Raw genomic sequence first — 14,248 nt, 5'->3', positions numbered from 1 at the left:
AGTGGCCCAGGCAGAGACGCCTGTGAACCCTGCCCCGGTGACGGGGACAGAATTTGCAGTTTTTGCTGATAAGATGTCTGTGACTATGACAAAAATCCTGGAAACCTTGCAGTCCAGACCAGTTACTCAGACCATGGACACTGCTGTGTCTATGCTCCCCGGTCCCCCTCAGTTGGAACTAATCCGTACTTCAAGGGGGTCCCAGGCATCACAGGCTGAAGACTCTGACTCGGATGACAGTCCCAGGCAGCCTAAGCGGGCTCGCTGGGAAAGACCCTCGCCGTCATCACACTGGTCAGGGTCTCAGCGAGAAGAGGCTCTGTATGAGGAGACAGAGGTGGGTGATCAGGAATCTAATCCTGACACCGCTCTCAATCTAGATACCCCTGATGGTGACGCTATGGTAAATGACCTTATAGCGGCCATCAATAGACTGTTGGATATTTCTCCCCCAGCCCCTTCAGCAGAGGAGGCAGCTGCACAGCAGGAGAAGTTCCATTTCCGGTATCCTAAGCGTAAATTGAGTACTTTTCTGGACCACTCTGACTTCAGAGAATCAGTCCAGAAACATCATGCTTATCCAGATAAGCGTTTCTCCAAACGTCTTAAGGATACACGTTATCCCTTTCCCCCTGACGTGGTCAAACGCTGGACCCAGTGTCCAAAGGTGGACCCCCCAATCTCCAGGCTTGCGGCTAGATCCATAGTTGCAGTGGAAGATGGGGCTTCACTTAAAGATGCCAATGACAGACAGATGGACCTTTTGGTTAAAGTCTGTCTATGAAGCTATCGGCGCGTCGTTTGCTCCAGCATTCGCGGCCGTGTGGGCACTCCAAGCTATTTCAGCTGGCCTGGCACAGGTGGACTCTATCATACGTCCAGCAGTGCCGCGAGTAGCGTCTCTAACCTCGCAAATGTCTGCGTTTGCGACTTACGCTATCAACGCTGTCCTGGACTCTACGAGCCGTACCTCAATGGCGTCTGCCAACTCTGTGGTTTTGCGCAGAGCCTTGTGGTTAAAGGAATGGAAAGCGGATTCTGCTTCCAAAAAATGTTTAACCAGCTTGCCACTATCTGGAGACAGACTGTTTGGTGAGCAATTGGCTGAGATCATTAAACAGTCCAAGGGTAAGGACTCCTCCTTACCCCAGCCCAGATCGAGCAAACCTCAACAGAGGAAGTGGCAGTCGAGGTTTCGGTCCTTTCGAGGCTCCAGCAAGACCCAATTCTCCTCGTCCAAAGGGACTCAGAAGGAGCAAAGGAGCTCAGATTCCTGGCGGGCTCATTCACGCCCCAAGAAAGCAACCGGAGGAACCGCTTCCAAGGCGGCTGCCTCATGACTTTCGGCCTCATCCCTCCGCATCCTCGGTCGGTGGCAGGCTCTCCCGCTTTTGCGACATTTGGCTGCCACAGGTCAAAGACCGGTGGGTAGCAGACATTTTGTCTCACGGGTACAGGATAGAATTCAGTTCTCATCCTCCGCCTCGGTTCTTCAGAACCTCCCCACATCCCGACCGAGCAAATGCCCTTCTGCAGGCGGTGTGCTCACTAAGAGCAGAAGGAGTGGTGATCCCTGTTCCTCTGCAGGAACAAGGACAAGGTTTTTACTCCAATCTCTTCGTGGTTCCAAAAAAGGACGGCTCGTTCCGTCCTGTTCTGGACCTAAAGCTGCTCAACAAGCATGTGAACACCAGGCGGTTCCGGATGGAATCCCTCCGCTCCGTCATTGCCTCAATGTCTCAAGGAGATTTCCTTGCATCAATAGACATCAAAGATGCTTATCTCCACGTGCCGATTGCTACAGAGCACCAACGTTTTTTACGTTTCGTGATAGGAGACGACCATCTCCAGTTCGTAGCTCTGCCATTTGGTCTGGCGACAGCCCCACGGGTTTTCACCAAGGTCATGGCGGCAGTGGTAGCAGTCTTGCATTCTCAGGGACATTCGGTGATTCCTTACTTAGACGATCTACTTGTCAAAGCACCCTCTCAAGAGGCATGCCAACACAGCCTGAATGTTGCGCTGGAGACTCTCCAGACTTTCGGGTGGATCATCAACTTTTCAAAGTCAAACCTGGCACCGACTCAATCACTAACGTATCTTGGCATGGAGTGTCATACTCTCTCAGCGATAGTGAAGCTTCCGCTGGACAAGCAGCGGTCACTACAGACAGGGGTGCAGTCTCTCCTTCAGGGTCAGTCGCACCCCTTAAGGCGCCTCATGCACTTCCTAGGGAAGATGGTGGCAGCAATGGAGGCAGTCCCGTTCGCGCAGTTTCATCTGCGCCCACTTCAATGGGACATTCTCCGCCAATGGGACGGGAAGACAACTTCCCTAGACAGGACAGTCTCCCTTTCTCAGATGACCAAGGACTCTCTGCAATGGTGGCTTCTTCCCACCTCATTATCACAGGGAAGATCATTCCTGCCCCCATCCTGGGCAGTGGTCACGACAGACGCGAGTCTGTCAGGGTGGGGAGCAGTTTTTCTCCACCACAGGGCTCAAGGGACGTGGACTCAGCAGGAGTCCACCCTTCAGATCAATGTTCTGGAAATCAGGGCAGTGTATCTTGCCCTATTAGCCTTCCAGCAGTGGCTGGAAGGAAAGCAGATCCGAATTCAGTCGGACAACTCCACAGCGGTGGCATACATCAACCACCAAGGAGGGACACGCAGTCGGCAAGCCTTCCAGGAAGTCAGGCGGATTCTGATGTGGGTGGAGGAAAGAGCATCCACCATATCCGCAGTTCACATCCCGGGCGTAGAAAACTGGGAAGCAGACTTCCTCAGTCGCCAGGGCATGGACGCAGGGGAATGGTCCCTTCACCCGGACGTGTTTCAGGAAATCTGCCGCCGCTGGGGGGTGCCGGACGTCGACCTAATGGCGTCTCGGCACAACAACAAGGTCCCGACCTTCATAGCGCGGTCTCGCGATCAAAGAGCTCTAGCGGCAGACGCCTTAGTGCAAGATTGGTCGCAGTTCCGGCTCCCTTATGTGTTTCCACCTCTGGCACTCTTGCCCAGAGTGTTACGCAAGATCAGATCCGATTGCGGCCGCGTCATACTCGTCGCCCCAGACTGGCCGAGGAGGTCGTGGTACCCGGATCTGTGGCATCTCACGGTCGGCCAACCGTGGGCACTACCAGACTTACTGTCCCAAGGGCCGTTTTTCCATCGGAATTCTGCGGCCCTGAACCTGACTGTGTGGCCATTGAGTCCTGGATCCTCTTTTCACCTTAATCAGGATATCTCCTTGCCTTCCTTTTATCCGCATGCAGTTCATCGGTATGAAAAGGATCTACATTTGTTGGATCTGGTGAGAGCACTCAGAATCTACATTTCCCGCACGGCGCCCCTGCGCCGCTCGGATGCACTCTTTGTCCTTGTCGCTGGTAAGCGCAAAGGGTCGCAGGCTTCTAAGGCCACTCTGGCTCGTTGGATCAAAGAACCAATTCTTGAAGCCTACCGTTCTGCTGGGCTTCCGGTTCCATCAGGGCTGAAGGCCCATTCTGCCAGAGCCGTGGGTGCGTCCTGGGCATTACGACACCAGGCTACGGCTCAACAGGTGTGCCAGGCAGCTACCTGGTCGAGTCTGCACACTTTCACCAAACATTATCAGGTGCATACCTATGCTTCGGCGGACGCCAGCCTAGGTAGAAGAGTCCTGCAGGCGGCAGTTGCCTCCCCGTAGGGGAGGGCTGTCTTTGCAGCTCTAACATGAGGTATTTCTTTACCCACCCAGGGACAGCTTTTGGACGTCCCAATCGTCTGGGTCTCCCAATGGAGCGCCGAAGAAGAAGGGAATTTTGTTACTTACCGTAAATTCCTTTTCTTCTAGCTCCTATTGGGAGACCCAGCACCCGCCCTGTTGTCCTTCGGGATTTTTGGTTGTTTTTCGGGTACACATGTTGTTCATGTTGAACGGTTTTCAGTTCTCCGACGTTACTTCGGAGTGAATTTGTTTAAACCAGTTATTGGCTTTCCTCCTTCTTGCTTTTGCACTAAAACTGGTGAGCCAGTGATCCCACTGGGGGTGTATAGCCAGAAGGGGAGGGGCCTTACACTTTTTAGTGTAATGCTTTGTGTGGCCTCCGGAGGCAGTGCTATACACCCAATCGTCTGGGTCTCCCAATAGGAGCTAGAAGAAAAGGAATTTACGGTAAGTAACAAAATTCCCTTCTTCTCTGCTCACACAGGACCCCTCCACCCAAAGACTCAGCGTTTGAAGACTTCAAGGCAGAAAGAGGCGGCGAACTGAACAGAATCTTCAAGGAGAACAAATCCACCCTGGCCGAGCAACGGAGGAAACTGAAGGAGGTCACTCAGCGGATCAACCTCATCAAGAAGGAAATGGACACCACAACCCAGAACCTCCACCTTGCCAAACTGGAGAGGGAGAAGCAAGGTAATGACCAGCTCCAGGAGGACTACAGGCTCCAGCATGCAGATAGCGTGGTTTTATTAATTCTGAGTTATATGATTTATTACACCGTGTACAGAATTATTAGGCAGATGAGTATTGTGATCACATGACACTTGTTATACATGTCGTCCTACTCCAAGCTGTACAGGCTGAGAGCCAACTACCAATGAAGTAAATCCGGTGATGTGCCTCTCTATATTGAGGAGGGGTGCGGTGTAATGACACAACACCCTATATAAGGGGTGCTTCATTATTAGGCAACTTCCTTTCCTTTGGCAAAATGGGTCAGAAGAGAGATTGGACGGGCTCTGAAAAGTCCATATTGTGAGATGTCTTGCAAAGAGACGCAACAGTCTTGAAATTGCCAAACTTTTGAAGCGTGATCACCGAACAATCAAGCGTTTCATGGCAAATACCAACAGGGTCGCAAGAAGCGCTGGGCAAAAAAGGCGCAAAATAACTGCCCATGAATTGAGGAAAATCAAGCGTGAAGCTGCCAAGATGCCATTTGCCACCAGTTTGGCCATATTTCAGAGCTGCAACGTTACTGGAGTATCAAAAAGCACAAGGTGCGCCATACTCAGAGGCATGGCCAAGGTAAGGAAGGCTGAAAAACCACCACCTCTTGTCACGAACAGCCGGGGGAGTCACTCAGAAATCCCCCGTGCTGGCCACCAATGTCACGATCGGGGGGTAACAAGCGGGAGTCACGCCCCTCCTTTATACCTCCCGACCGACAGACAGAGCACGTGACGCGCTCTCTAGCGCCCCTCTTATAGTCAGGCCAATTATGGAATATCCCGACAATAAGCAAGGAGGCCGCTATTCTACTTATGCCGATTATTGAAGGGTTCCCGGTGAGAGTAGGGTATATATTCCCCCAACCTCCGCGGACGGAATATATAAAAACCTCCCCGAATCTCACTGGCCGCCCCACAATGATCCTTGGCACAACTCGCTGCCACCAACCGATTTACCGTAACTATTAGCCGAACACACAGACGTGGGATTCAAGATCGAGATAACAGAACAGCCCAAGATTAATTATATAATTTAATCGGCCTAAGCCACACTAGAAACTACAATATATACAATAGGGAATCTACAGAATATACATAGGTCAGAGTACAGTTACAGATATAGCATGATTTACAAGCAGGCATACAGTTCAAGCAGTTACCTTGTGCGTCTGGCCACAGGGGGGCGCTGTAGACCAGGTTTCCAGGAACTCCCTCACAGGTCTTTCCCGACCAGACCCCCGAGCAAAGAACCAGCTGAAATGTCCGAACTATGGTTATCAATCCTGGCTTAATTCCTGTCCCCTCCTACCTTAGTGACCTCAGAGGGAGCACTGCTCCACCCCTGGCTGAAATCAGGATAATATCCAAAAAGGGGATATTGGCCATAACTTTGCCTGGGAACGTCGTAGGCAGACGCCAATGCTCTCATTGTGACAGTTATGAATTTAGCTGCAGAACGAGAGGACTCATGGCTTGTCTGCTAGTTCCCCACTGGCCGATATCACGCCTGGGGTACTTCCCAAAGTCCCACTCCCATAAAAAAGGTGTGCCAGCATCGTCCGCATGCGGAGACACCATTTTTATGGTTATCATATTTATGGGACGTACGGCTTGCGAGATATTAACCATATTTTACCGGAGTCTTTCTGTCTGGTGGCTTCCAAAGCCTGGTAATGAGATACAAACTCCTGTTACAGGGTCACGGCAGGCGGTCATCCTGTGTCCACTGTTCACAGCTCATCTAATCGCCTTCTGCTGGGTGACTGAGATGTGACACTTTTCTCTTGACACTAGTCATCAAAGGATTCGGGTGATGTGTCAAAAGAAGGGAGGGGGGATGTCCTGTCAGGAGGGACTGGATCATAATTCATTGTCATCTCTGGATTTACCTCACACCTCTGAACAAGAAACATAAGATAAAACCTTAAGACTGGGCCAAGAAATATCTGAAGACTGATTTTTGTCAGGTTTTATGGACTGATGAAATGAGAGTGACTCTTGATGGGCAGATGGATGGGCCAGAGGCTGGATCAGTAAAGGGCAGAAAGCTCCACTCCAACTCAGACGACAGCAAGGTGGAGGTGGGCACTGGTATGGGCTGGGGTCATCAAAGATCAACTTGTGGGACCTTTTCGGGTTGAGGATGGAGGAAGCTCAACTCCCAGACCTACTGCCAGTTTCTGGAAGACAACTTCTTCAAGCAGTGGTACAGGAAGAAGTCGCTATCGCTTAAGAAAACCATGATTTTCATGCAGGACAATGCTCCATCACATGCATCCAACTACTCCACAGCGTGGCCGGCCAGTAAAGGTCTAAAAGATGGAAAATAATGACATGGCCCCCTTGTTCACCTGATCTGAACCCCATAGAGAACCTGTGGTCCCTCATAAAATGTGAGATCTACAGGGAGGGGAAACAGTCCACCTCTGGGAGCAGTGTCTGGAGGCTGTGGTGGCTGGAGGCTGTGGTGTCTGGAGGCTGTGGTGGCTGCTGCACGCAATGTGGATCGTAAACAGATCAAGCAATGACAGGATCTATGGATGGTCGCTGCTGAGTGTCATCAGAAAGAAAGGGGGCTATACTGAGCACTCAATTTTTTGAGGTTTTGTTTTTGCATGTCAGAAATGTTTATTTCTAAATTTGTGCAGTTATATTGGTTTACCTGGTGACAATAAACAAGTGAGATGGGAATATATTTGGTTTTTATTAAGTTGCCTAATAATTCTGCACAGTAATAGTCACCTGCACAAACAGAATCCTCCTAAGAAGCCAAATCTAAAAAACCCCTCCAACTGCCAAAAATATTAAGCGCTGATATTTATGAGTCTTTTGGGTTGATGGAGAACAGTTTTTGATCAATAATAAAAAAAATCCTCTAAAATACAACTTGCCTAATAATTCTGCACGCAGTGTATACTCCAGAGCTGCGCTCACTATTCTGCTGTATACATATATTACATTACTGATCCTGAGTTACCTCCTGTATTACACCCCAGAGCTGCACTCACTATTCTGCTCGAGCAGTCAGGGAACATATGTTGTCAGTGTTCGGCTATACCTGTAGTGCCCTTGTCCTGTGCTCGGCTGTACCTGTAGTGCTCTGGTCCTGTGCTCGGCTGTACCTGTAGTGCCCCTTGTCCTGTGCTCGGCTGTACCTGTAGTGCCCTTGTCCTGTGCTCGGCTGTACCTGTAGTGCCTCTTGTCCTGTGCTCGGCTGTACCTGTAGTGCCCCTTGTCCTGTGCTCGGCTGTACCTGTAGTGCCCTTGTCCTGTGCTCGGCTGTACCTGTAGTGCCCCTTGTCCTGTGCTCGGCTGTACCTGTAGTGCCCCTTGTCCTGTGCTCGGCTGTACCTGTAGTGCCCTTGTCCTGTGCTCGGCTGTACCTGTAGTGCCTCTTGTCCTGTGCTCGGCTGTATCTGTAGTGCTCTTGTCCTGTGCTCGGCTGTACCTGTAGTGCCCCTTGTCCTGTGCTCGGCTGTACCTGTAGTGCCCCTTGTCCTGTGCTCGGCTGTACCTGTAGTGCCCCTTGTCCTGTGCTCGGCTGTACCTGTAGTGCCCCTTGTCCTGTGCTCGGCTGTACCTGTAGTGCCTTGTCCTGTGCTCGGCTGTACCTGTACCTGTAGTGCCGCTTGTCCTGTGGGGGGGGTGTAGCGCCCCCGTCTGGTCTCTGTCGCTCTTGTCTCCGCTCAGGGGAGTACATCAGTGAGGAGGGTCAGGTCATCATCGATGAGCAGGAGTTCGGTTTGATCTGCAGACTGAAGGACCTGAAGAAGCAGTACCGGGCCGACTACGACCAGCTGCAGGACCTGAAGGCTGAAGTGCAGTACTGCCAGAAGCTGGTGGATCAGTGCCGGCGCCGGCTGCTTACAGGTGAGCTGCGGACCCCCGAGGGTCACGGGACCGAGCAGACAAAGGATGTGTCCGGGGCCCTTAGATCAGAGCCGAGATCTGCTGCTTATTCTGTACTCTACCCCGATACTGCACCCTGTCCCTCAGCAGTGGGGGGGCACCATCTCCATCTAGTTTCCTCCCCCTTGTTTGGCTCCACCTCCTTGTTTATATGCAGCAGTGTCCTGATCTAGTCTCTCCCTGCCAGTTTATAATCCTCCTACATAAAACAAGCAGAGCTGCAGTGTAAAGCATAGGGGAGAGAGTCTAATTATTGTCCTATCTAAGGCTTTGCTGGAATATATAAAATATCAGGGATGAATGATCATAGTCGAGTGCTAATGGAGCAGGGCAGCAGGGTAAAGTATGGTAAGCACAAACTGGAGGTGGATTCCAGCGATTGTCTGCAGTGGTCGGTGTGCTTATCCCTATGGACAAACATTACGAGTAGGAGGGGACGGCGCAGACCTGGTAATGGATTATCCCGGCCCCGGGGGGACAGCGCAGACCTGGTAATGGATTATCCCAGCCCCGGGGGGGACAGCGCAGACCTGGTAATGGGGACGGCTCAGACCTGGTAATGGATTATCCCGGCCCCAGGGGGACAGCGCAGACCTGGTAATGGATTATCCCAGCCCCGGGGGACGGCTCAGACCTGGTAATGGATTATCCCGGCCCCAGGGGGACGGCTCAGACCTGGTAATGGATTATCCCGGCCCCGGGGAGGGGGATGTGCATTATAACGTCTCCTGCTCGTCTTACAGAGTTTGAGGTTTGGTACAATGAATCGTTCGTCATCCCGGAGGACGTGCAGAATTCTGTGAAGGTCTCCAGCCCCCTGAGACCCTCCATGATCCCCGTACATAAGCTCCTGTCACTGGTGAGTCTCTGCTCCGCCTTCCATAGATAGACGTGCAGCCTGTGGTCGCGTAATATTTCCACCTGTGATACTCATGATGTTACCAGGGTAACAGCTGGATACATTGTAACAATTGTCGTCAGGGAGCGTGGCTTTAGCAACCAGTCTGTATCGAAGCAGAGCAGTCACCACTCTGAGTGCTGGGAAGAGGCAGCAGGCAAGAGGCCGCCACTGCTGAGCCTCACGCGACAAGCCGCCACTGCTGAGCCTCCCGCGGGGAGCCGCCGTCGCCGAGCCTCCCGAAACAAGCCGCCACTCCTGAGCCTCCCGCGGAGAGCCGCCGTCGCCGAGCCTCCCGCGGGGAGCCGCCGTCGCCGAGCCTCCCGCGGGGAGACGCCGTCGCCGAGCCTCCCGCGGGGAGACGCCGTCGCCGAGCCTCCCGCGGGGAGACGCCGTCGCCGAGCCTCCCGCGGGGAGCCACCGTCGCCGAGCATCCCGCGAGGAGCCGCCACTGCTGAGCCTCACCCGAGCATAGCCACAGTCGCTGAGCCTCCTGCTGCAGCCTCAGACAGAGCTGTGGAAAGTCAGTTTAGCTGGATCACCCCTTTTTAATGCACACATTACCGTCTGGCCGGGGCACCGGGAGTGAAGACGGCCGAATATTCTTATCAAATCTATAATCTCATGAATAATCCAGATCAGCCCAACAGCAGCACAGAGTATTTAATGATCTTCCATTTCACAGGGTGAAGACGACCAGGAGAGATGTGAGAAGCTTCAGCAGGAGCTACTAATGCAGCCTCCAGGGTCGCTCCCATTCAACAACGCAAGAATCAAAACCGACCGAAAGGTGAGTGCCGAAATCTGTGCTCACGATGGCGCCATATACCGGGGCGGGCTGGGCCGGGCTCACAGCAGGGCCGGGCGGGGCTCACAGCGGGGCGGCCGGGCTCACAGTGTTATCTCTCCCTGCAGCACAACTACACCCGCGCCCAGGCTCAGCTCACCCCCACCAAGAAGAGAGCCGGAGCCATCACCAGCAGCGTGAAGAACAAGCCCCCCTCCATGCTGATGGCCGGGTAACGTCTGCCAGCCCCACCACCAGAGGGCGCCGCGCTGACCACAGACTGTAAACTTCTCCCGCGATCATACTGTAATAAAGGTGATGACCACAGAAACCGCGGACAGGAGAGCACATCTGTCTCTAAGAGGAAAATCAATGACCAGAGTACACGGAAGGGTACGGTCTGCATCCACGGTGGGCTAGGGGAGATAGCAGTTATTGTTACCCTTAGTGGTCTAGGATAGTGAAAGGATAATCTCTGGTGGTCTCCTGTTATGATTCAGGGACCGAGGAGGATCAAAAAATGCGGAATCCCAAAAAGGTAACAGAGTGGCTGGAACCTTAACGGACTGCAGACCTAATCCTGACACACAACTAGAAGTAGCCGTGGACGAGCCTACAATGACCTGGACGCCTCGACACAGCGACACAGAGAACTAAATATTCTCACAGATAGAGATATAAGAAAGCTAATCTGCCTCGGAGCAGTCCCCAAAGATAGATAGATAGCCCCCCACATGTAAAGGCTACGGTGATATAGAGAAACACAATACAAAGCTAGAAAAGACAGATTCAGCAAAGGTGAGGCCCAAACTATCTTTATAGAAAAGGATAGGAAGGAACACTGTCTGCAACCATAAAAACCCTAATATATACCAGCACTACTGATATAAAAAAAACCTGAGGTCACACAACCTCTCCCCCACTGTATCAGCACTCTGATGTTACTGGAATCCAAAAACACTAATACAGATGAGGGACTGAGCATGAAAGTGGAAAACAAACAGCAGAGGTACAAATACCACTTATCTGAGAGAAGTTCTGGTAGTGAGCAGAGCTGGTTACAGAATGTCCTTAACACACAGGAGACATTGACCACCGGCAATTAACAAGAGAAAACGAGTCAGTTATATAGTCCCAATCTGACCCTGATTGCCAGTCCTCCAAAGGTGTGTGGCTTTCATTCCACACATCAACTGTACCGCCAGCACTGACCAGAAGAGGGAGCCCCAAACTGGAAAACGTATTCACAACAGTCTCCATTGAGGGGATCAGTTGAAGTCGTGAAACAGTTAGTGAAAGATTCCCTGGTGGTCTAGGGTAGTGAGATAATTAGAGATAATCACTGTAATTCCTGGTGACTTTGAGGGCTTAGAATAAGGATCCCTAGTGGTCTTCATAGCCTCATGCTTGGTTGTGTAGGACAGTTTGTCAATTCCAGGAACCCTGGTGGTCTAGTGCAGTGAGTGTATTAGTGTTCAGATCTCTGGTAGGTGGTCTAGGACAGTAAAAGGGTCAGTGTAAGGTGCCCCGGTGGTCTAGGGTAGTGAAGTAGTTAATACTAGAATCTCTGTTGGGTGCAATGAGGTTTTGTTTATATATATATATACAGTGTCATTGGTGGTCTATTATAGTAAGGGGGTTCATGTAAGGATCCTGGTGGTCTAGGGCATTGAGGGGTTAATGAACCATCCTGGTTGTCTGGGGCATCTATTTGCTTATTTTTTCAGATTCCTAGTGAAGTGTTTATCCTTGTTCCTGGTGGTCCAGTGTTTTCTCGCCTCCGTGGTCCCCGGCGTTGTTCCTGTAGGATCCTGATCACTCTGCGTCCTCCATGACCACAGAGATGAGTGCGGGGAGTGATAGAGAGGATGGACGGTGCGGCAGATCTGTGGATGACTGTACCTGTCGCTGTCACTCTGCCCGATCACTTAGGGGGACATGTACACATGGATAGGTGCTAGCTTGTGGTGCAATCATTAATATGTGGGTTCTGTCCCTGCAGATTGTGCGTATTGTCGGCAGCACATCTTACACTGGCTAAGAATCCGCGCATTGTGCTCACTTGTCAGTAATGGCGGCAGGTGCATGATCACTCGTCCAGATGTGGAGGGATTGTTGGCCCGTCTAGATGGGGGAGGGGGGGGAATTGGCAATCCGACTAGATGGGGAAGAGGGGTGGGGCAGAGCATCTAGATGGGGGAGGGGGGGGGGGACTGTTGGCCTGTCTACATGGGGAAGGGACCGTCAGCCCGTCTAGGTGGTTGGAGACAGTTGGCCTTTACTAGATGGGGGGGTGACCATGTAGAGGGTGGGAGACCATCGGCCCGTCTAGATGGGGGGGGATCATCGGCCGCCAGTTTGGAAGGGGAGGAGGAGGGGGGGGGAGAAAGAGTATTGGCCCGTATAGAGGGAAGGGGGGGGGAGGGGGTTTGGGAGAGTATCAGCCAGTCTAGGTGAGGGGTTGGATTGGAAGAGCGTCAGCCAGTCTAGATGGAGGGAGGACTGTCAGCCCGTTGGCCTGTCTAGATTGGGGGGCGCATGTAGATGGGGTGGGAGTCAGCCTACCTAGAATGTGGGGGGAGCGTCTGCCAGTTTAGTTGGGGGGAGGGGGGTAGACAGTTGGGCTGTCTGCCTAGATTGAAGGTGGGGGAGACAGTCTAAATGGGGGAGCATTGGCCAGACTAGATGGGGGGGCCGTTGCCCTGTCTAGATGGGGGGGGGGGGGGGAACCATGGGCCAGTCTAGATTGACCCACCCCCAATCTGTTTAAATGGGCGGGAGGAAGGGGTTGGTGGAGGGATCGTCAGCCAGTCTTGATGGGGGGGGAAGGTTTATTGGAACAGCCTGTCTGGATGGGGGGAGGGGGGTGACCGTCGACCAGATGCATATTACAGGCCCCTCAGCACATATTCCCTTGACGCATACATTTACATTAGCAGTTATGCAGACTTCAGAGCTGAAATCCCACCTCTGCCCTCGTCCAGGGTCTGCACTGAGCTCACGCCGGTGATTTGCATTCAGAGACGCCATCTTTTTAGCGGACCCTGTACAGTCGTCTCTTGCAATGCGCACTCCCCCCCTCCTGTCTGTCCACATACTTGCTGATGTGAAGGCAGAAATTTGGGTAAGATCTGGGCTCAATCAGAGAACATGTCCTGAGTTCATTATTGAGTCTCATTATATCTGCGCAGATACCTGATTTGGCCCCGCGCCTCTGGTGCCCTGAACAAAGACTCCATTAGCAGCCTTACCCAAATTTCTCCCTTGACACTGACAGTTTCCAATGAATTCGTATTTTTGGTGTTCGGTCACTAAATCTTCCCACAAACAATGAAAAATATTAAGGCTTTAATAAACTTTTTCTGGTTATAAAAAAAATATTAATAAATATACTGCATATAAGAAGAAGATACAGGGAAGAATCAGCGAGCGTGACCGCACGGTGTAGTGAGTCGCCATTGTTAGTCCCATCTGGGTGATGGAAAGCTGGGTGATCACCTGACCACGCAGTCGCTTCATTACATATATCCGGCCCGCCCGACACTTGTGACTATGAGGCTTATGGCGGTGTTACATTTCCACCATACATAACACGGGGTCTCCCCCTACTCAGCGGAGCCCCCCTTTAACTCCGTTTAGAAGCCAAAGACCAGAAACAATGCTGCCACTGACCCTTTAGTGATGAAATTACCATTAACCCCTTTTCTATCATAGAGCTCTATATGTGTAGCTGCAGATTTACCATTCAGGACACTTGGAGAGCTGGGGCCTCAGCGGTGGCCGTGCTGCTCGTCACCCAGCTTTCCTAAACCCAGACAGAACTAAGAGATGGAATGGACAACAGGACGATTCACCGGTGTCAGGCGTGTGCTGGCGGCACATCCGTGTCCTGAGGTTACGTGGCGTCGTAGTCATGGCTGCTCTTTTCTCTCATGGATTCTTTGCCGCTCACGGGACCCCCAGACCCCGGTATTCCTCCACCACCGAGTCCAGGGTATCGAAGGACATCTGGAAGTGGTGGTCCTCACAGCCGAACCGCCGGTACCAGTGCAGATAGGCGCCAGCGTCGTACATTGCCCGGGCTTTAGATAGGACGCCGCTCATCAGGTCGGCTGCACTGGAGTGATTGGCGCAGACCGTCAAGGAATGGCTCTGACACGAGGGGTCTAGAATATTCTGGGGGTCTACAAAAGGATAACACAAGATGTGAAT

At 52.2% G+C, this 14,248-nt stretch overlaps 2 protein-coding genes across 4 annotated transcripts in view; one reads left to right on the top strand and one right to left on the bottom strand.

Annotated features, from left to right (window-relative positions):
* Positions 1–10,384, top strand: part of KIF9 (kinesin family member 9) — a 42,170-nt gene extending 31,786 nt beyond the window's left edge. For all 3 annotated transcript variants that reach the window (XM_075315849.1, XM_075315847.1, XM_075315846.1), the window contains 5 exons: positions 4,196–4,404; positions 8,133–8,312; positions 9,095–9,210; positions 9,935–10,039; positions 10,165–10,384. In XM_075315849.1, coding sequence (XP_075171964.1) covers positions 4,196–4,404; positions 8,133–8,312; positions 9,095–9,210; positions 9,935–10,039; positions 10,165–10,272 — 718 coding nt within the window. In that variant the 3' untranslated portion in view covers positions 10,273–10,384. The remainder of the gene's footprint in view (positions 1–4,195; positions 4,405–8,132; positions 8,313–9,094; positions 9,211–9,934; positions 10,040–10,164) is intronic.
* LOC142243691 (tubulin delta chain-like) overlaps positions 5,462–14,248 on the bottom strand; it is a 40,022-nt gene continuing 31,235 nt past the window's right edge. Inside the window, exon 11 of the mRNA XM_075315850.1 lies at positions 5,462–14,220. Coding sequence (XP_075171965.1) covers positions 13,985–14,220 — 236 coding nt within the window. The 3' untranslated portion in view covers positions 5,462–13,984. The remainder of the gene's footprint in view (positions 14,221–14,248) is intronic.

The sequence above is a fragment of the Anomaloglossus baeobatrachus genome, chromosome 6, assembly GCF_048569485.1.
Source record: "Anomaloglossus baeobatrachus isolate aAnoBae1 chromosome 6, aAnoBae1.hap1, whole genome shotgun sequence".
In the NCBI taxonomy this organism is placed as follows: domain Eukaryota; kingdom Metazoa; phylum Chordata; class Amphibia; order Anura; family Aromobatidae; genus Anomaloglossus; species Anomaloglossus baeobatrachus.
The sequence above is the reverse complement of the archived record's forward strand: the minus strand, read 5'-3'. Positions and strand labels throughout refer to the sequence as shown.